The 24,345-nt window shown below is 37.0% G+C and overlaps 1 protein-coding gene across 1 annotated transcript in view; it reads left to right on the forward strand.

Annotated features, from left to right (window-relative positions):
• Positions 1–8,225: 8,225 nt before the first annotated feature.
• LOC139119339 (lysosome-associated membrane glycoprotein 1-like) overlaps positions 8,226–24,345 on the forward strand; it is a 49,436-nt gene continuing 33,316 nt past the window's right edge. The window contains exon 1 of the mRNA XM_070683109.1: positions 8,226–8,448. Coding sequence (XP_070539210.1) covers positions 8,403–8,448 — 46 coding nt within the window. The 5' untranslated portion in view covers positions 8,226–8,402. The remainder of the gene's footprint in view (positions 8,449–24,345) is intronic.

A 24,345-nucleotide genomic window follows, 5' to 3' on the forward strand; every position in this document is an offset into this window, starting at 1 on the left:
GCTGTGATATTTGGTTTGAATCTACCAGGGTTTGATGTTAGTCTTTGTTCAAACATTCTTGTCTTGGTCAATGTTTTATCAACTTCATATTTCCTAGCACTCAGTACAAAAGTTGTAATAGATGTGTTTTCTCTACTAACTTGTTTGCAATATGGAGCTACTTTTGGCACCAGCGACACAGAGTACTTGATTATGTTGTTGCTTGAAATCTTTGATATGTAGACTTTGGTAAAATATTTATATGAAAGTATAATGCCAACAGTCGATCATGATGAGATTTTTAATAAAATGTCTGTCCGTTTTTCAACAAATAAACTTCATGCTTACAGATTGTGTCTGCTGGCTGTCTGATAGCTCTACGGGGAAGTTCAATCCCTTTGACAGTGCTAGTGGTAGTTTGACCATGGACGTGAATAAGGATCTTCTTTAACTGCCAAATTTACATTTCAGGCATGATCAGGTCAAGTTAGTTACTAGTGAAGCACACTGCACAATATCATGAATATGTCCCATTTGGTGTATTTTAACAAAAAATTGAACATTAAATTTGAAGGCCCCTGAAATCACAGATGCTGTGAACATTATTTTGATTGACTAAAGCTGTTGGAACAGACCAAGCCAAATGGGTGGAATTAGGTATGGTGTTGGCTCAATACCGCTTTTCACAGAGTTTGCTGATGGGGAAGTGATACTGCCTAGTGTCTGACACAGTGACAGGAAAAGTGTTACGTCCATGATTTGACCCACAGGCAGAGCAACTCGGCTGAAGCTAGCAGCCAAACCCAGCAGCCAAAACTATGGTGTGGAAGCTAGCAGCCAAAACTTGCAAGCCACTTTCCTCCTATATTTTGAAGTCAAGTGGACATCATTCTAACGTACAAGGTTCTTTGTACATGTATCAACACAAACACATCATTTACTAATTAATTTCTTTGCATAAATTATCTCCATTCTAATTAGCACCTGGTATCCCAGCTAGCCTATGGCTATAAAGCACAATACATTGTCTGCCTGAATGAAAGAAAGAGTGTGCACCCATTACACCTAGCATGTCTTACACATATACATCCATACTAACAAACCACACTTATCTCATTTCTTAATTAATTTCTTTGCATAAATTATCTCCATTCTAATTAGCATCTATATGCTAGCCTATGGCTATAAAGCACAATGCATTGTCTGCTGGAATGAAAGAAAGAGTGTGCACCCATTACACCTAGCATGTCTTACACATATACATCCATACTAACAAACCACACTTATCTCATTTCTTAATTAATTTCTTTGCATAAATTATCTCCATTCTAATTAGCATCTATATGCTAGCCTATGGCTATAAAGCACAATGCATTGTCTGCTGGAATGAAAGAAAGAGTGTGCACCCATTACACCTAGCATGTCTTACACATATACATCCATACTAACAAACTACACTTGTCTCATTTCTTAATTAATTTCTTTGCATAAATTATCTCTGCTTTAATTATCACCTATATGCTAGCCTATGGCCATAGAACAGAATATAGTGTCTGCCTGAATGAAAGAAAGAGTGTGCATCCATTTAACCTAGCATGTCTTACACATATACATCCATACTAAAAAATTACACTTGTCTCATTTCTTAATTAATTTCTTTGCATAAATTATCTCAGCTTTAATTATGACCTATATGCTAGCCTATGGCCATAGACCAGAATGCATTGTCTCCTGGAGTAAAAGAAAGAGTGTGCATCCATTTCACCTAGCATGTCTTACACATTTACATCCATACTAACACACTACACTTGTCTCATTTCTTAATTAATTTCTTTGCATAAATTATCTCCAATTAATTAACATATATATGCCAACCTATGGCTATACAGCACAATATAGTGTCTGCTGGAATGAAAGAAAGAGTGTGCATCCATTACACCTAGCATGTCTTACTCATATACATCCATACTAACAAACTTCACTGCTCTCATTTCTTAATTAATTTCTTTGCATAAATTATCTCCAATTCATTAACATATATATGCCAACCTATGGCTATACAGCACAATGCATTGTCTGCTGGAATGAAAGAAAGAGTGTGCATCCATTACACCTAGCATGTCTTACACATATACATCCATACTAACAAACTACACTTGTCTCATTTCTTAATTAATTTCTTTGCATAAATTATCTCCATTCTAATTAGCATCTATATGCTAGCCTATGGCTATACAGCACAATGCATTGTCTGCTGGAATGAAAGAAAGAGTGTGCATCCATTACACCTAGCATGTCTTACACATATACATCCATACTAACAAACTACACTTGTCTCATTTCTTAATTAATTTCTTTGCATAAATTATCTCAGCTTTAATTATCACCTATATGCTAGCCTATGGCCATAGAGCACAATGCATTGTCTGCTGGAATGAAAGAAAGAGTGTGCATCCATTTCACCTAGCATGTCTTACACATATACACCATACTAACAAACTACACTTGTCTCATTTCTTAATTAATTTCTTTGCATAAATTATCTCTGCTTTAATTATCACCTATATGCCACCTATGGCCATAAGCAGAATGAGTGTCTGCATCAATGAAAGAAAGAGTGTGCATCCATTTCACCTAGCATGTCTTACACATATACATCCATTCTAACAAACTACACTTGTCTCATTTCTTAATTAATTTCTTTGCATAAATTATCTCAGCTTTAATTATCACCTATATGCTAACCTATGGCCATAGAGCAGAATATAGTGTCTGCTGGAATAAAAGAAAGAGTGTGCATCCATTTCACCTAGCATGTCTTACACATATACATCCATACTAACAAACTACACTTGTCTCATTTCTTAATTAATTTCTTTGCATAAATTATCTCGCATTAATTAATCTATATGCTAACCTATGGCTATAGAGCAGAATGATTGTCTGCCTGAATGAAAGAAAGAGTGTGCATCCATTACACCTAGCATGTCTTACTCATATACATCCATACTAACAAACTACACTTTCTCATTTCTTAATTAATTTCTTTGCATAAATTATCTCCATTAATTAACAATATATGCTAACCTATGGCCATAGAGCAGAATATAGTGTCTGCCTGAATGAAAGAAAGAGTGTGCATCCATTTCACCTAGCATGTCTTACACATATACATCCATACTAACAAACTACACTTGTCTCATTTCTTAATTAATTTCTTTGCATAAATTATCTCAGCTTTAATTAACATATATATGCTAACCTATGGCCATAGAACAGAATATAGTGTCTGCCTGAATAAAAGAAAGAGTGTGCATCCATTACACCTAGCATGTCTTACACATATACATCCATACTAACAAACTACACTTGTCTCATTTCTAAGTAATTCTTTGCATAAATTATCTCCATTCTAATTATCATCTATATGCTAGCCTATGGCTATAAAGCACAATGCATTGTCTGCTGGAATGAAAAAAGAGTGTGCACCCATTACACCTAGCATGTCTTACACATATACATCCATACTAACAAACCACACTTGTCTCATTTCTTAATTAATTTCTTTGCATAAATTATCTCCATTCTAATTAGCATCTATATGCTAGCCTATGGCTATACAGCACAATGCATTGTCTGCTGGAATGAAAGAAAGAGTGTGCATCCATTTCACCTAGCATGTCTTACACATATACATCCATACTAACAAACTACACTTGTCTCATTTCTTAATTAATTTCTTTGCATAAATTATCTCTGCATTAATTATTACCTATATGCTAACCTATGGCCATAGAACAGAATATAGTGTCTGCCTGAATAAAAGAAAGAGTGTGCATCCATTTCACCTAGCATGTCTTACTCATATACATCCATACTAACAAACTTCACTGCTCTCATTTCTTAATTAATTTCTTTGCATAAATTATCTCCAATTAATTAACATATATATGCTAACCTATGGCCATACGGCAGAGTATAGTGTCTGCCTGAATGAAAGAAAGAGTGTGCATCCATTTCACCTAGCATGTCTTACACATATACATCCATACTAACAAATCACACTTGTCTCATTTCTTAATTAATTTCTTTGCATAAATTATCTCCATTCTATTAGACTGCTCATGCTAGCCTTATATATGGCTATACAACACAGTGCAATGTCTGCTGAAATGAAAGAATGAGTGTGCACCCATTACACCTAGCATGTCTTAGACATATACATCCATACTTACAAACCATACTTGTCTCATTTCACAGTTAATATCTTTGCATAAATTATCTCCATTCTAATTAGCATCTATATGCTAGCCTATGGCTATAAAGCACAATGCATTGTCTGCTGTAATGAAAGAAAGAGTGTGCATCCATTTCATCTAGCATGTCTTACACATATCCATCCATACTAACAAACTTCACTTGTCTCATTTCTTAATTAATTTCTTTGCATAAATTATCTCTATTATAATGAGCATGTATATGCTGGCTAATTGCTGTAGAAGTGAATGCATGGTCTGCTGGAACAAAAGAAAGAGTGTGCATCCATTTTACCTGCCCTGTTTTCTGCACGTACATCAATACTTACAGACTTCATATACCTCGACTCTTTAATTTTTTTTTTTGCATAAATTATCTTTATCGTAATTAGCATCTGTATACTGGCTTGAAACAAAATGCACGGTCTGCTGGAATGAAAGAAAGAATGTGCATCCATTTCACCTACCCAGTCTTATACATACACATCTATACTAACAGACTACTCTTCTTCCATTTCTTAAATAATTTCTTTGCATAAATTATCTCAATTATAATTGGGACATATATGCTAGTTTATGGCTGTAGAACAGAGTGCATAGTCTGCTGTGAAGTTTGTTTGTATAGATCTAAAGACACAGGACAGGCTAAGTGAAAAGGATGCACACTCTATCTTTCCAGCAGACACTGCATACTATGTATAGCCATAGGCTAGCGATTATGTGGTAGTTAATGGAGATAATTTATGTAAAGAAATTAATTAAGAAATGCGAGAAGCCTTATTTGTTAGTATGGATGTATATGAGTAAGACATGCTAGGTGAAATGGATGCACACTCTTTCTTTTATTCAGGCAGACACTATATTCTGCTGTATGGCCATAGGCTAGCATATAGGTGACAATCAATTGGAGATAATTTATGCAAAGAAATTAATTAAGAAATGAGACAAGCGTAGTTATTATATGGATGTATATGTGTAAGACATGCTAGGTGTAATGGATGCACACTCTTTCTTTCATTCCAGCAGACAATGCATTGTGCTCTATGGCCATAGGCTAGCATATAGGTGATAATTAATTGGAGATAATTTATGCAAAGAAATTAATTAAGAAATGAGACAAGTGAGGTTTGTTAGTATGGATGTATATGAGTAAGACATGCTAGGTGAAATGGATGCACACTCTTTCTTTTATTCAGGCAGACACTATATTCTGGTCTATGGCCATAGGTTAGCATATAGGTGATAATTAAAGCTGAGATAATTTATGCAAAGAAATTAATTAAGAAATGAGACAAGTGTACTTTGTTAGTATGGATGTAAATGTGTAAGACATGCTAGGTGTAATGGATGCACACTCTTTCTTTCATTCCAGCAGACAATGCATTGTGCTGTATAGCCATAGGTTGGCATATATATGTTCATGAATTGGAGATAATTTATGCAAAGAAATTAATTAAGAAATGAGACAAGTGAAGTTTGTTAGTATAGATGTATATGTGTAAGACATGCTAGGTGTAATGGATGCACACTCTTTCTTTTATTCAGGCAGACACTATATTCTGCTCTATGGCCATAGGTTAGCATATAGGTGATAATTAAAGCTGAGATAATTTATGCAAAGAAATTAATTTAGAAATGAGACAAGTGTAGTTTGTTAGAATGTGTGTATATGTGTCAGACATGCTAGATGAAATGGATGCACACTCTTTCTTTTATTCAAGCAGACCATGCAGACACTATATTCTGCTGTATGGCCATAGGCTAGCATATAGGTAATAATTAAAGGAGAGATAATTTATGCAAAGAAATTAATTAAGAAATGAGACAAGTGTGGTTTGTTAATTAATTTAGATGTATATGTGTAAGACATGCTAGGTTAAATGGATGCACACTCTTTCTTTCATTGACGCAGACACTATATTCTTGTGGACATTGGCTATAGGTGATAATTAAAACAGAGATAATTTATGCAAAGAAATTAATTAAGAAATGAGACAAGTGTAGTTTGTTAGAATGGGTGTATATGTGTAAGACATGCTAGATGAAATGGATGCACACTCTTTCTTTTATTCAAGCAGACAATGCATTGTGCTTTATAGCTATAGGCTAGCGTATAGATGCTAATTAGAATGGAGATAATTTATGCAAAGAAATTAATTAAGAAATGAGACAAGTGTGGTTTGTTAGTATGGATGTATATGTGTAAGACATGCTAGGTGTAATGGGTGCACACTCTTTCTTTCATTCCAGCAGACAATGCATTGTGCTTTATAGCCATAGGCTAGCATATAGATGCTAATTAGAATGGAGATAATTTATGCAAAGAAATTAATTAAGAAATGAGACAAGTGTAGTTTGTTAGTATGGATGTATATGTGTAAGACATGCTAGGTGTAATGGGTGCACACTCTTTCTTTCATTCCAGCAGACAATGCATTGTGCTTTATAGCCATAGGCTAGCATATAGATGCTAATTGAAATGGAGATAATTTATGCAAAGAAATTAATTAAGAAATGAGACAAGCGTAGTTTGTTAGTATGGATGTATATGTGTAAGACATGCTAGGTGTAATGGGTGCACACTCTTTCTTTTATTCCAGCAGACAATGCATTGTGCTTTATAGGCATAGGCTAGCCGGGATACCAGGTGCTAATTTGAATGGAGATAATTTATGCAAAGAAATTAATTAGTAAATGATGTGTTTGTGTTGATACATGTACAAAGAACCTTGTATGTTAGAATGATGTCCACTTGACTTCAAAATATAGGAGGAAAGTGGCTTGCAAGTTTTGGCTGCTAGCTTCCACACCATAGTTTTGGCTGCTAGGTTTTGGCTGCTAGCTTCAGCCGAGTGGTCAGAGCACGCGTCTACCAATTCTCCGATTTAGTAACTTTAGAGAGTGCAGACAAGGGTGTTCACCATATTATCCTGATCGCTGCCCCCCCCCCCCCCCCCCCCCCCCCCAATTAAACTTCGATGAAGGACGCTTTCTTGATGTTTATAGCTGCAATACTGTAGCTCGAGGTTTTGCCCGGGTATGTACCCAGGCAAAACCTCGAGCTACAGCACTCACTACAGCTATGGTCGGATGCTGTATTAAATCAGTTCGAATAAGTGACTTTCAGGAAATCATTACGGGCCTTCGATATTTAGCTTACCTCTTCGAGATCAACATATGGCCCCCCTCCTTCGGGAAACATTTCATCAGCGACAACAGATGGTTTCATTTTCAAACCTTGATCGTCAGTATATACGAGATATATCACTGGCTCGTCCTGAGTCAGCGAAGAGTTCTTCTTTCACTCTCAGGCTTCCTTGCACACGAAGAGCTTCTGCACACGCATGTAGCAGATGTCTACCTCTGCACTGAATACGGTCAACTAATAACGTTGATAAACTATTAAGGCCCTGTCGCTGGGTATGTTTCCTCTAAAACCGGCCCAAAAGGAACTTCAATAATGATCTAATAGATACAACTTGTATCGCTTTTATTATTATCGTAACCTTACTGACAACATACCTTTCAATAGGGTAAAATCACGGCAATGACTATACATAGTTTTGGTCACGATTTGTTAGGTGTGAAAAACTATAATACAGTACTAGGAAATGATCCTAAAAACCCACGTATTTTTATGGAAATCGATGTGACTAATAACTACGGGTTGTAAAGAATAATACACAACATTTAATGAAATTAAGGGATCTATAATCTGTTATATTGCACCTTCCAGTGAGACATTTAATACGAGTCCTGCTATGTACATATTTTTATGAAGTGTACAAAGACTAAGATATAGGCATACGTTAAATCACTAACATGTCACATGACACTGATATCACTTCCGGGTTAGCTCTTCTCTCATTAACCCGGGCATTCTACATTGTCCCTTGCAATTAAATGATACAATTACTGCGTTTTTCAGTCTTATTTACAATTCTTAAGGTTAACTTAGAGATATAAATAATAAATTTACAGGAATAGAATATATCACTCTCAGAAAAGTCATGAATAACGTGAAGTGCTTGAACGAAATTTAGCTTCACAGCGCCGGGGAGCAACAATATTAATAGAACAGCCCCGGCTGACGGTCCCGTGACTTGCACCAACCCATTTTCCGAGGAGCCAGATCGCCAATATACTGTCTTCACTATCGACAGAAAAATGAAGTATCACATAGCACTTTCCTGCCTCCTTTTCTTGTTTTTAGGTAAGTGAGACACTATTTGAAGTTCTGAACTTTATAGCAGTCGCGACATGCCAGTCGAATTCTTTCAGATCCCGCACTTTTTTCAACATGTTCGTTGCCCGGTCCCACAATCATGTCACGTTGTTTCACAACTTCATGTCACCTTTCCGCCACATGTTCCGTATTCCGCATCGTGTCATTATTTCAAGCGTACAGAAGATCGACTTATTTTTAAGTAGGTAAATCATCTGTCTGTGAACGTTTTCTTAGCTTAGTCTAATTGTGTATTTTAGAGAACGTTGCTAGCTCCAGCAGACCTCGACGAGTTGAAAGCGGGCATGCCTACGCAACGGTATATGATCGCTGGCGGCGCGGCGAACTTTCGGTGACCCTGTACTGAACTTCATTATTCATTTTTGTGCTGCGAAGTAACTTGTAAATTAGCCATAGGTCGATTCATTCTAAGACATTTGCCTTCCACATTTCCTTCTCGTAGCATGGAATCTTCATGAATGCGGTGTTAACTTTAGTTTTAGGGTTCTTTGAAGTGATCTGGTATATATGATGAACCCGTGACGTCTTTGGGATTAGACGTACAGTACGCAGGCCCATCATATTAGGGGGAGTTACCCACGAAGCTACTCGCTGACCGTGCTGTTGGTTACCAACAGACTGCCACCATTGTATTTTGAAATCTATAACTTGATCAAACAATAGCCGCTTCTTGACACATATCTGTGCCATCTTTTGCGGAGTCGAACGTCGACGGGCCAGCACACAAAGCCTGCACTGTTCGCACAGGAAGCTCTTGACATGGTGTAGCCCACAGTGTAGGTGTTGTCTATTGTTATTTTAATACATACAAAGGGACTGTCCTTGAATTAGCCGACCTCCTAAGGGCATGTCCAACTTGACCCATACATAGTTCAGCCATGGGGGTAGAAGTGCCTGCCTCCATGCATAGTTCAGCCAATCAGTCAAACCATGATCCTTTGATTGGATGAGCCGAAGAATAGTATTAGTATTAATAGTATTAATAAATGTAAGTTCTGTCGCCACATGGATTTTCTCTTTTGCTTTTGTTTTCTTTAGGTAGACTTGTGACACTATTGTGATTGTTTTAATATTGATAATGATCATGTGCAACTGCTTTGTTGATATTTTTGGCTATACTTGTGTGAGTTCACTGGAGACGAGAAGAGGAAGCTGCTTTTTATATTTCCTGATTTCAAACTCAAGTTCTTAAAGCCTGTCAAATGCTGTGGCAGCGGTCACTCAGAGGGCATGAATTCTCGGGAACTGTAAATGCTGCTGATTTTAATGAAATAGTTTAGTTACAATAATTGTACTATACTTTTATCCTTTACTGGCTGTCATGAGTATTAAAGCCTGTCAGATTCTGTGGCAGTGGTCACTCAGAGGATATGAATTCTTGGGAACTGTAAATGAAATAGTTTAGTTACAATAATTGTACTATACTTTTATCCTTTACTGGCTGTCATGAGTATTAAAGCCTGTCAAATTCTGTGGCAGTGGTCACTCAGAGGAGATGAATTCTTGGGAACTGTAAATGAAATAGTTTAGTTACAATAATTGTACTATACTTTTATCCTTTACTGGCTGTCATGAGTATTATTTTTCACTTTCAGCTGTACAAAAAACTTTTCAGTAATTTAATATAAGCATAAATTGTGTCAACATTGCATTCCTTGTCACGCCCACTCTCATTCCCCTTACAAGTCTTTGAAGACAAAATTGTCTGCAGATGAGTGACACTTGTGTGGTGTATGGATGTAACGAGTGTATCAACAGACATATGGTGTGAAAATGTAACTATATCTAAAGTGATGGAAGTCACTTTGCTGCCAAACTATGCAAAACTGTTCACTGCAAAGTTCTCATGGTTGGAAGGTTTAATTATCCTATACAACTTTCACTTTGTCTGAAATATCATTTGCTGAAAATATTCCATGTGACATGTTTATTGAGGTTAACCCACTTCCTGCCAGGTTCGTTTGTCCCTGTCAGGTCAATGGAGTGTATTCTCATATACAGGGTAATTTGACAGATCTGACAGTTTCCTGTATAATGTAATATGACAGATTCAGGGCCTGAAAATTACGCTTGCCCGATGCCCGGGACAGACTGATTTCTTACACGGACTAGCGCAAAACTAGCCCTCACTTGCCCGCGGGCAGAAAGTTCAGAGTCAACTCTGTGTTTTGCCAAGAGTGCGTTCTTTCGTCTTTTGACGCAAATTAGAAACAATGTCCCCCAAAAGTACCAGACATGGGTCACTCGGACGCACTCAAATCGGGGCTTATTTTTTTCGTCTCAACCGAAAAACTAAAGAAAAATCAGTTACTCTGTTACAGTTTGCGATTTATGGTAAGCAAGTCGATGTGCGTCCACTAGTCACTGGACCCTTGGCAAATGCAGGGCCACGTACTTCTCCACTCACTTTACATGTAAAATGTAACGAGATAATAACCAGACAATGATGTTTGAAGCGGAAGCCTAGATTATTTTAAATAGAACAACTGACTTTTCACCAAACAATTTGGACAGTGAAACAGTGAAGCAAACTTTATTGACAACCACGGTTACTCTACCCAACTAAACCTGCTAGCTATATTATAGTACACAGTGTGTACGGAGAATGAAATTTCTAGCCACACTGCACGGGACATCAAACGGCACTATGTGGTGTGATGGAAGCTCACAACTTTACCTAAAAATATCAGTTACTCCAAAATTTTGATGAAGCACTATATCCCTGTCTTTCAAAGTAGTATTTTGCAGTCAGAAATTTCTCCAGAAGGAGTCTCATGCCACTCTTCGATCGTACGCAGCAAGCTTGTGTAGGTCACCATGCTGAATTCCTTATATGGTCAAGACCCCCTATCTTGATTGTAGCGGACCTTAACAAAAGCCCCCTAGCTTGTCAAAGCCGTGGTATGGCAAGTTGCTATTGCTATTATGAAGAGAAAGGAGTTCCTCTCAGATATTTAGCGTTTTCAACCTATTTTCTTTTTGCAATTTCAATGAAAAAGTATCAATCAATTGGGCAATTATAAAAATGAAGTGAACTTTACAGCAGTAGTGAAAAAACCATGTTAAATGTCTGCATTATTAGACTATTGTCTTCAATCACTTCTACTTTTGTAGTCATAAATGTGATGAAACATCTTACTAGTATTTATTTCTGTTAAACACATCTTAATGCGGTAAATGGAAAGAATTCCCATAACGACGAAAGCATATTAAATAATTTTCATTACAGTAATGTACTTTTTTACAATTATAAACTGTAGATACCACCAATTTGTCACAAACCATTCGAGGTCCCACAATCTTGGTAAGAGCAGAAATCTTTTTTTTTTGAAAATTTTCAGGGCAAGTGAGTTTCTGCTACGGACAAGTAGAAAAATAGAGGCTACTTGTCCGGGGACAAGTGGATAAAAATTAAATTTTTCAGGCCCTGAGATTTGACCTTTTCAAGATCCTGGAAACACTGGGTTCATAAAAAATTGTCTAATCCAAGACACGGATAAACACACGGTCATTTGTACTGAATTGACCCAAAAACATGCACCCAAAATTAGTCTTTCTTCTTGAAATTTGTTGCGACTTTTATGTGTATGACATGAAACAAGGTGTAAACAAAAAGGTTTACCAGGAAGATTAAGGAGCTGTCAGTTACAGCAGTCATTTTCCTGTTCAGGTCTATATATTTTGAATATCTCAAGATTTACATTAGTTGACTATTCACTGCTTATAGATTGCACAGACGATGATGACAAATTTCACAACCAGGTCAGGATAGTTAAAACTAGTGATGCGTAGTCTGATAAATGGTGCAATTAACAAAATATTAAACATATGAAGGCCCCTGAAAACAAAAATATTGTAAACATGATTTTTATAAACTAAAGCTGCTATAGCATTATCAAGCCAAGTGGGTGAAAATACATGGTTTTGGCTCAATACCTCTTTTTACTGACTTGGCAGATGGGGAAATGATACTGTCTGGCAGGTAAAGGGTGTGTGGATTATTGGTGTACTACAATTTCCTGCCTGTGCCTGTTACAAGATTTGCAGGGCAACGTTTCACCAACCCTCTTTCAACCAGATCCAAGTGCTTCTGTAATAAGATAGAGTCCTATTAAGGACTTCTTAGTGGTGAATTGTGCGAAGAGAAGGTGTCTACACTTCCATAAAATATGAGCCAAAGAGCTTGAAATTCTGTGCCATCTGGTCAGGTGTAATTTGAGACAATTGTGAGAATGTGGACAGGTGCTTTAGGGCTGTGGATGGCTTAGATCTACCTGTATGCAAATGATACCATCTGTCACTGAGGGGTATCCTATCATGCTGTCACTGAACAGTGAAATAAAGTGCAACAAGTTTTTTCTCTGTGCTTCAGTGTGTTCTCACTCACCCAGAGCTCTGTATGTTAACGTTAGTTCTTTCCATAGTTGGTACTCATTCATAATGTGAACATTGCACATCACTGGAAAAAAAGACAAGCCAAAGTATACAGTAGGGTCAGTGAGGTCAGGGATTACGGTCAGAAACTCCATTTTACGCCCATGCTTTTGTAACTTGAAATGATTCTGTTGTGAAAAATTGATTACGATATTTCAGTATTCTCTGTGGAGGAATTCAGAAAGATGTGCAATCTTTCTATTATTGGGTCATTCTGTTCAAATACCTGTCCTTTTATCTGCCATAGTACACACCAGAAAAACCAGTAACGTTTAATACCTACCTGTCCTTTGACTGAGAAATTTGCATATTGAATTATTTAAGTTGGCTGGCGACAAGCAATAATAAAACAGACCAGTAAAACTTGTATCAGCCGGGTACTTACAACTGTAGACCCCTTCTCAGACCTCTTCTTCATTGATGTTGAACTCCTTGAAACATTTGAATGTGATGCACTTGGCATATCAAATACAAGAAAAGAGGAACTGCTTTCATTGATTTGTTGACCTTGAACTTTAGGACAAGGACAGGAAGGAACCAATGGTTCATATCACAAGACTTGTAGAAAAACAAGTGAAGTGTGTTTACTGTAAATATACTGATACATTCTTAAGTGTACACTCTTACTGCGCTCTGGTTTAAATTTGTAAAATATTACCATGATCATAATTGTGTAAGGCTTTTACATCAGTGATGAACGGATCAAGTTTTCTCTTCTTTGGGACCAACAAATGCTACAAAGATTTTTTTCCGTGCATTTATCCTTTTTAATTAAGAGTTCTATCCTTTCCTAGGCCAAAAGAAATCTCCTGTCCCTGACCTGTAAGGGTTTGTTTACAGAGATCTCAATACTGACAGTTCTATCAATTTTGTCAACTAAGGTTGCAAATTAAACTTTGCACAGTAATATTTCATCATCTTTAGGTATGACCACATTCTTGTGAGCCTGAAACCTATCTCTGTGTAGTCTTTCTTTTCTTAGTGGGTTTCTCTGTCAAACTCGGTCAAAACTACTGGTTCAATGCAGCAAAACTGGTCTTTCATTGCACTTTTCTAATCAGCCCTCATTTATGAAATATAAATTTGTCAAGGTAAATGTCACAAGATTTGTAAAATTTTACTGTACATTATGGACACCTTTCCACTGAGGACACATGATTTACCCAAAGATGTGTATAATGCTAAAAGGAGAAACTCCATTCAGTATTCTAACTCTTGCTCTCGAAATACCAATAAGGATTTTCTTGATTAAGCAGTGAGGTAAGGAATTTACCTGGGCACTTGTTGCTTGTAGGTTTACACTGGTTCCACATTAACAAGGACAACTTTGTCAGCTGAGACTAAACCATATAGTTTCTGTTTGTTTTACTGGTTATATTTCCCGTTTTTGCCGTAATGGCAGATGAAAATTAGCAATTTTGTTCTCTTTGAAATGTTTTTACCATTTGAAAAGTATCTTTCACTTTACCCTTCCGGTCTTTTGTCTTTTATGTATGGCTAACCTCACCAGGGACAAAAGTAGAAGTGAAATATAAAAAGTTTGAATGAAGACTTGGTTGTTAAAAAAAGTATGCAAGAACAGTATAGCTTCTAGCTCACAGGGACTGGAAAGTCTGTTATAATGATACAATGGGAAACAAATATCGGTACTACAAGTACTGAAGTAAAAATGGAAAGGGGTCTTTGAGAGGTCTATTTTGTCCTGCAGCAAAAAGGTCTTTTTTTTAACATTGTGAGTTACACAGAGTGTATCCCATGGCAAGAAAAGTGTGACTTTGGTTCAAAGAACTCTGCATACTTGTGTGAAAGAGGTCACTTGTTTTGTAAGGACAGACAGTTTTGGAAAATTTGTACCAGCTACAAATTAGCATGTCTGTTCATTGCACCATGATACCTACCAATTACACATTAGCATGTCTGTCTATTGCACTGTCTCTGCCATGCCTTAGTTTGGACAGTTGAAATTAGAGGAGAGGTGAACTCTAGGATGTCATGTCTGCAGATCTTACATGGAAATTTCTCCCCATCTAGCTTCAATAACTCAGTCCTGTCATTGTCATAAGAGTTATGACAGCCACTTTGAATGGAAATATGGAGTTCAGAGTGAGGTACAACTTGATGTAATTTGCTGGTGACGGTCTTTGTATTCTGTCCTTCAGAGAGTTAGAAAAAGATAAAATCAAGTGATGCAAATGTTGGTGCTTTCAGTTCAGTGGATTGCAGTGTGCCATGTTTTGTCTCAATGACACCGGTATTAAGGGGATTATGTCAGAAACGTTAGCAGCTGAGCGGATTTACTTGTAGTTATAATAAAAAATATTGAACAGATGAATAAACTTCAGGAAAAATGTGAATAATAACCATACCAGGATACAACAGGATTTTTGCTAGATCCCTGCATGCAGATATCTATGGCAAAAGTTGCACCATTGGAAGACTGATAAATCTTCACAATAATTCAACTTTGTATCAATTCAACAATTTTGATTGATCGTTTCTACATTATTTATCTTTGTATGGTACAATAAAGTGATTTTTCTCTCTCCATATTCAAATTACAAGGAAGTAATTATCAGCATGTTAAATGTGATATGTTGTAATATACTGTGTTTTTTTTATTCACATGTGTAATGTCAAATGTTCATAATCTGTTCTTGTTTCCGTATTTAAAATGATTAATTATGGATTGCCTATCTGTAAAAGTGTCGGATAAAAGATTTATTTTGCCAACACAAACTGAAGGCGATTCATATTTCAGGGCCACAATGTTCTGAACTTTGACCTACATGTATATTTATGAATGCATTGTGGAAGTGCCTCAGTAATGTACAGTTATGATATCATTCATTGTTCTTTGATGTATTTCTAAGACAATCATTCTTACCCACTCACCGGTCATAAACCATACCCATGCAGTCTTTTGTAGGAAAGAGGTATTTCTTCATTTTACTATAACCATTGTTCAGACTATTGTCACAAAATGTTGAGGTTAGATTCTCCATTATAATGAGTATGTTACAGAGACAAGGAAGTCTCTTGTGAATATTTAGCAGATACTAAAACGCTTGGTGAGATTAAACAGAAAACAAATACAGATTTAAAGTTAATGGAAAACGAAGGTTCACAAGTGAACAGAACACAACGTGTACCACAACTGAATTTTTTGAACAATATATGTCCAAATATGGCCAGACAATGACTCTAGGTTTTTATGTCTTTTTAAGATATTATGAGGTGTTACAGTGTTTTATCATAACTTAACATGTTTAGCAAGAAGTCAATAGGCCTGCCTAAATGTGATTTTTGATAATTATGCAGAACAAGTGGGCCTTGTATTTTGTCCTGAGCAGTAGTTTTTGATGAAATTTTAATGAAACGCTCCCTGGATTAATGATAGATTGTATACATATAAGATTAGATCAGATTTCCAAATTCATTATATTTAAAAAAAATCATGTCCAGGTCACATGTCAATCACATGATCATTGGGACACCACAGCCAATGACACCGAATCACCTTCCTTGGCACGCCTTTGTAATGCATTCACTGCTGTGATTCACTGGCACAATTCACAGTCAACACAAAGGCAAGGTGTAAGTTCTGTGAGTCAGAGGGGTTTTCCTGTAGCTGTCATGGTTATTCAAAGACAGGCCATAGAGAAATAATTAACCCTTCGAGAACCAAAGTCAACTTATGTCGCCAATATAAAATGTACCCCAGTCAATTTTTTTCAGATTTTTGCCAAAATTTTGGTGAAAACCTGTAGCCAATGAAATGTGATGTCCGTTTGGTCCAAAATAAAAGAATTTCAGAAAAATTCATAAAAATTGTTAAAATGTTGCTCTAAAATTTTGATGGAAAAAATTACAGCACTCAAAGGATTAAAGCTTGTCAGTGTTTGAATATAACTGTTTGTGACCAATGATATGTAGTGTGCTGTAGCAATCTTTCCACCTCTGTTACATATTTTCTCTTTGTTGAAAACCTGCTTTTGTTCAATTTCTTGCCGCATTATACTTCCTGGTGTAGGAAATCATAACACTCATGCATTGTTCAATTTTATTACAGTATTTGTCTCCCATACTCTTGTTTTCAATTGGGCCACTTTGGAATAAAGCATCACATTCTGACTATAGTAGTGATCTTTGTAATATCAAAATTGCAGAAGTAGTGTCGTACAACTCATAGCAATAGAAACAGATTCACGTCATGGATAAACATGATCACTGGAAAACATGTAGTTGCGTGCATCTGTGTGTCATGTTTTACTTTTAGCGTTCATCTAAATTCCAAGTTTGACGAATCACTGTACAATCTAAAAAGTTAATTAATATTGTTATCTAGAAGTTGAATTTCATTGAAAATCTCTTGTGTGTAAACGACATGTACCTGAACAATGTGTAGACTTTAAAGTAAAATTCATCTTCATTGAAATGATGACATGCCTTCATCATAGCAGTAATGTGTTTATTGAGTCTTTACATAAGGGCCGTTCTGACACAGCATTTAACAACGTTGTGAACGCCGTTGTTATGGTAAACAACGACGAAAACACCACGTGTGAGAACAGTTAACGACGGTGCTGCGACGGCGTCGATCTACGGCGTCGAATTTCGTCAGACCTGCAACGGCGCGCCGACGCAAATTGTGTGTCAGAACGGTTAACGACGGTGTAAACGCCCTCTCGCGACGACTTTTGTCCAAAACATTACCTCTGACCTATCAGCTCGAGTGCACAGTACGCATAGCTGGACTCGACACGAACCATGGAAGACAACAGATCTCTCGCTCCCATGTATAAAGTGTGAAAGAGGCTGCCCACCTAACTATCCAAAATGTTTTTGTGTCGAGTTTGTGTTTGGTTCGTTTCAAAAATGTGTTCCTACATTCTTATCCGATTGTTTGTGTTAATAAAAAATGTTTGTTTCGCCTCGGATATTTGTAGGGAAGTTTGGATTAGTGTGTACGGTAATCTTTTGTTTGTGTGGGGAAAGCTTATGGCGAGACGCAGCCGGACCTATGGTGTTACAAAGTTGATAGAGTGGCCCTTTGACGCTAGCGTTTCGAAACCCGAGTGTGGTTTCTCATCAGTCGCAGTGTAGATTCTTTCCTTTGTTTGGTTGTGAAAAATTATTTTAATGGGTTTTAGTGATCTTGCTCATCGAATAGCGAGGCAAGAATATCAATGTTTGGGTCTCGTTGTGAGTCCATTTATGCATTCCTGAGGCGACGATTGAACTGTTGAATCCGTCTGGATCGCATATGAAGGTGAAAATACAGGAGACACGCCGCTACAGTTGCGTCCTGGACATCCGCCATTGTTGTTTATATCCAACCTGTACTATAGACATATATTGAACGTAGAGGGCGCAAAATACCGGTGTTTTCCTCAAAACACCGGAGGAAATTCCGTGTATGGACATAAGTAGAGATTAAGGGTTAATCCACAGGTGTTACCAATGAAAACCGTTAGTTACCGGCGGCGTTGGTTTGGCTAGTGGGAACACAGTAATACACACATGATATATACAGGTTAACGTATTTGTTTGCTGTGAACATACATGTACATATTTTGTGGGGAGATTATTTATAAAGCTTATTGTATTACCACAGTTACTCTGCCAATGGTATTTCATACCGAAAGAATTGTTGTCTTTGACAGGTGCCAGCAGCTTGTTAAAAAGCCTTTCACTATTGCATACATTGATGAGTTTATAAGTTGAAAACTAGTGTGTTCTTTTGAAGCCCTTGGGAGTATGTAAAATTTTCACCATCTTAGTTTTGTGAAAATGGGATATTTTACTTTTCTCCATGTATAGAGCTAACACAAGGATGTGGCCATTTTGAATTTCAAACATCTGTAAATGTTTGGTGAATTGTTTCTCTTGTACCAAACTGCACACATCCCAGACTTTTATTAATGATTTCAGAAGAGAATGGGTGAATATTTCCCGAGGAAAGCTTGTGCAAAAATTTAAGTTTTTTTATTTCAAGGCACGTACTACCTTAATTTGCATATTCAAACAATGATCCTTCATACGATGGATAAGCAAACAATGTGTTAGGAAATTAAGCATTACCTTTCTGTGGTAACATATAAAAATGAAATTTGTCATCATTTTGTTTATGATACTTCTTACGACTTCGAAGTTTCAAAAGTATGAATGTTCTACATTTATGAAACTAGTTACATTTTACCAGTAGTGCTGTTGTTGTTGTTGTTATTTGCATTGGTTGCTAGACTGTGACTCTCAGAGGTTACGGCTGCTTCTCCCTCCTTGTGACTGTAGCAGTCCAATTTTACCCAAGAAAACAATAAGATTACACTAAACTTCCCAGTTTATTGGGCTTACCCTTTCACCACCATGGTTTGGTCCAACTCATTTGTTATCAGTGACGATTCTGGACCTCTTCACATGGAATTAGGGGTGAACAGGTTAAGATATTAGCCATTGTTAATAGCAGTATGCCACACCCTTCATCATGTTTCGGTGCGGAAAATAATAAAATTCATATTGCTTACGAAACCTCCCTTTGTGTTTGGTGTATATGTATTTTTTACATTTTGAATATTTTTTCGGACCAGAATTTTGCAGTGAACACATGTACATGTACAGGATGAGTTAACAAGCTGAATACTGTGTATCTGGACATGCTGTGGGGAGGAGAACAAGAAACTAGCATGTTAGTTTAACAGTGGAGTTTGTGCTCGAGACCCCAAAAAATATTTTTGTTTCTGGGATCAAAAAAAGAGATTCATAAATTATTTGCAGTGGTCTTTTGTTCATCTGTATACCAGTTACCAGGGAAACAGACTGTATGGTGTTAAATTTGATTAATTTGTCAGATGCGGTTTTCTAATATCAGAAGTGCTTGTCTAATTGAACAGCATGTATGCATGAGTGCATCCATTTATCATGTTTTTAAAAATAAACCATTCTATTGATTCTCTTCACAAAATATCTTTTATGAAACAACCAGGAGACGGATATGTCATCCTAGCTTGTGCCATAGCGGATTAAAGATTTATTATCAGTTTCGTAAGCCAGCATCGGTAAATTTTGGCCTTTTTTGTCAGAAATGGCAAAATTTTCTGTCTACTTTAATCCTGATGCAAATTGAAAGGAAGAAAGATGTGCTGAATTGATAAACAATATCAGATTATTATATCTGCACAATGTGGGTGAACTTTTTTCATGTCAATGGAAGTTAAAGGTACTTTTTGCGATCCCTGGGATCACCTTTGTTCTAGTCTGTAAGAGGATTCTGGATGTGTGATAGTCTTTTGTTTTCCATTAAAGTGGCACTCCCACTTGGTAACATTTTGAAAACACATTTTTAGTGCCAACGGTCGATATTTGATGTGGCGACTGTGCGTGGATCGCGAGATATCGATAAAAACATGTCTTCAATGAATTCTGGTGGCCCACCTACATTCAGCTTCCGAACATCGAGCGTTCGGCACTGGGGTAATTGTCAACTAAGCTATGGAGTACGAGTCTACACTGACGCCGCTGTACGCCTCAGTACCGCTTGCGTTGGTGATCAGTCATGCCCCGTGGGAGAAAGCTGAGTCTTACTGACTTGGTGAAAAAACGAAAAACGATTTTTGCTGATTCCACCAGAATTAGCATTGGTGACTAGCCCAGTTACGTGTGGTTCATACATAGCAAACCGCCGCGTGGTATGTATAGACGCATACCACGCGCGCGGCGAACCACCCGTATTGTGTGGCAGACGACAAAATGTAGTCATCAGGCGGCTAATATTTAACACCTACAAACTGATGTTTATGTGGTATTGATTAAAAATACAATACAACTGATTTAGAATAATGAAAACAACAAAAGCTAAGGAGAAGTTTTAAAAAACTTACCTCAGGTAAAGGCATAATGCTGTATATGAAGTCTTTGCAGTGGGAAGTAAATTAACTGCGTCGTCGGATCTTATTATAGACTACCTAGAATATCGTCAATCAGCACAACACCAAACCCCAGCGTTTCCGTTAACGCAAAATCCTGCGTATTTTACGCAAAATTGTTCGGAAATACGCAAAAAAAATCATGACTGCGTAAACAAATACGCATTGAGAAATGCCGCCCAATGACACGACGTACTTGGCCCGCGCTACATTGCCTGAACGTGGTTCAATGCAGGTCAAAAATAGAACATATGCACCTGCTTGCAAGTGACATTTATCAATATATTGCAACATTTTAGACTTTAGCAGACTGCAGCACTTTATGCAACATTGTATTCCATCATCACAAAACGTCATGTCAATCAGTTCTGTACAGACAATGGCACTACAGATGCAAACAATTCGAGAATCGATCGAGTCTACGTTGTTGGTAAAACAATACAGTTAATGGTCATTACGTCGCATGTTATTTGGAAAGTGTTTACGGGTGACCATTTAGACTCAGTCGGGTTGCATTCTTGAGAGGTCCCGCTGGACTTTGAACAGTATCTGCTTTTTGTTGGCCCTTTGAAAACACTAATTTCGTAGTCAGAAGGTATTTTCTTTGAACATGAACCCACTGGGCTGCTCAACGATCATATACGGGACATGCATCACAGCATGGCAAACGTTCAGCTACACCTTGAAGCCCCCCAGGTTGTTGTTTTTTGTTAATAGAGCATGCGCATTACAGGAAACCCCCGAAGTTCTACAGAAAAGACTGCCAAGCTCACTTCAGATACTGATTCCTACCGTACGCATTTTGAATACATTTTACGCAAAGAAAAACTCAGTTGCGTAAAATCGTACGCAAGTTTTGAAATTGTAACGGAAACGCTGAAACCCTCGGGGAATTTCAGATCAAAATCAGAAACGATCGTAAAACTTCGGGATGTGAAAAATACGCTCGGGAAATGACATGTTTTTATCAATATCTCGCGATACGCACGCAGTCGCCACGTCAAATATTGACCGTTGGCATTAAAAAAATGTGTTTTAAAAATGTTACCAAGTGGGAGTGCCTATATAAATTGTAATCTTGTGGGAAAATTTTCTGATGAGACAATCTGGCATGCCAACGCAGGCCTTTAAAGGCCTGTAGATCATCAACCTGCTGAACAAAAAGTTCAAAGGGGCAAAGAGTTGATGTCTGGCAAAATTAGGTCAACTTTGTCGAAGTTTTAATTGAACTATTGAACTGTAGGAGGCCATAGCAACTCAGTTTTGTTAAATAATCAACGAATTGTACATGTAAGTTAATGATTTGTCACTCTGTGTTTCTGAATGACAATACCAGTACAAGTGTATGAAGACACAAAATGCACAAATTTGGTACCAGAATGCATGCACTATCTAGCATACAGTGATCTGATGGTAGGAAAACTTGCAACCAGCTAAATATTTGTGAAAAGGGAGTTCAATGAAGATGAACACAAAACCGTGAAACAAGATGGTAATTCAGTTTTGAAGATATTTAACCAATTAAAATGGGCTATAGTATCCATGAGAAAACAAATCTGATATGTTGACTGTTTTTGCTCTGCTGCGATAATGACATCACTTTTCAGGATAAGGAATAAAGAAATTCATCTGGATTGATGGTTGTATTATTATTGCCAAAAGCATTGGTTTTAGGCTGGTGATCATGTGACCAGTTGTCCTGCTCACATTGGACAAATGGTCTCCACCATGAGGGCTTGCAAACCCATGTGTTCAGGCAATAATTACCTGCCTAGAGACCGCAAAAGAAGTCAAATACTTAAGAAACAAAATACATGCATACTTGTACTCCATTTTCGTTTGATTGATGAATATAAATGAGAACTGAAATATTCAAACCATAGCTGGCACAGCAGCAAGACAAATGTAGCAGTGACTACAGACTAATTAGCAGTGCAACAAACCTCTGTAACCATTATAAGAAAATTAAGTGCTGATGAAACGGGTGACTCAACACAAGTTCCTCTAAAAGTAAACATTAGTAAATCCACTGAATAGGGTGTCTGATGATACAGGTAGATGGAAAATTATATAGGAGACATCCATGAATTGGAACACGCAAATTTCCTTAGGGCTGGTTAAGAAAAAATGTGATGGTAGTTTTGACGTACATGTAGATTTAATCTTGGGCAACATGTTGTGTAAAGTTCACCAGACTGACGAAGTCCATATTTAATTCATTGTGTTAAAATGACCAAGATCTAAGCATGTGGTAAATTCATTCGATGGTGTACGTACAATTCTGAGTCTGTGATCTGTGAAGTACCAGTGTACGGTCTATGTGTTGAAATGAAGAAAAATGGCCGTCCAATAATGTCATAAAAAACATGTTGGTGTGTGGTAACCCTTGACATAGATTCAGGTCACAGAAGAATACAGAAAAACATGCTACTCAGTCACAGGCGACTTATACACTATAGATAGGTATGACGTTGCATTGTATTTTAAATACTTTGCAACATGAAGATTACTGACCACATTACTTCATTTGAGCAAGCGAATTTCAAAATTCAATTCATCTTCTAAATCTACTGTTAGCAACAGATGTAGTTTTAGTCCAAGCAATGTATCAATCAAGGCCAACAAAGAATAAAGTAGTATTAGCATTGATGTTATGTATGCAATCGATCTAATTTGACTTGAATGTTAATCTGTTTCTAGTACTAACACTGGAACTTGAATCTGAATCTAGATCAGGTCTGTCCACCACTGGTGCTTGGTAGCTGTGGTACAGATATTATTGTGCATGGCTAGTCCTTATGAAACAAGTCATTTTGACTGCACCATATGGACTTTGTCTGTTGGATGAATTGTGAACTTAAGATACTTTCATAGAATTTTTCCAAAATCACCAATTGGTCAGTGTACTTTTTTCATTTCTTATCCCATGTCTTTGTTGTACACAACAAGAAATTTACAGTAACATTTCCAAGTATATGCATATTTGTAACTTCTCAACATTTTTCCGTTTAATGTCTGCCAATTTGTAACACAGTACTTATGAATTTAAAAAAAAATAAATTATATTGTTTTCTGACATTTACACAATATTCCTAAAAGATGAAGTGACCAGTCAATGAGATGCAATTGTTGTTGTCTCTTACTTGGACAAACTAAATTTGTCCTTCAGCCTAAAAGTGCTAAGTCATGTGCGACTCTGCAAGCTGAAAATTTCTGGTGACTCTCATGGAAATGAATAAAAAAAGAACATGTGTGCTTACGATAAATTCATGTTTTAAGAGCAACAGAAAAAAATAGTGCTGACATGTCATATGTGATGAAAATAGCCCAACTATTGCACAAGATGGCAACGCTGTCCTTTGGCTCTGGATGTCATCTTGTTGAATATTCAACAATGTTTCTGGTGACATCATCATCTAAAATTAACCTCTGGCCATGCGTGAAGGCATTTGTCGATATCCCCATCTATTTGTCAAGATTTCAGCCAATGCTGCAATTGTTTTGTTGT

The sequence above is a fragment of the Ptychodera flava genome, chromosome 19 (genome assembly GCF_041260155.1).
Source record: "Ptychodera flava strain L36383 chromosome 19, AS_Pfla_20210202, whole genome shotgun sequence".
In the NCBI taxonomy this organism is placed as follows: domain Eukaryota; kingdom Metazoa; phylum Hemichordata; class Enteropneusta; family Ptychoderidae; genus Ptychodera; species Ptychodera flava.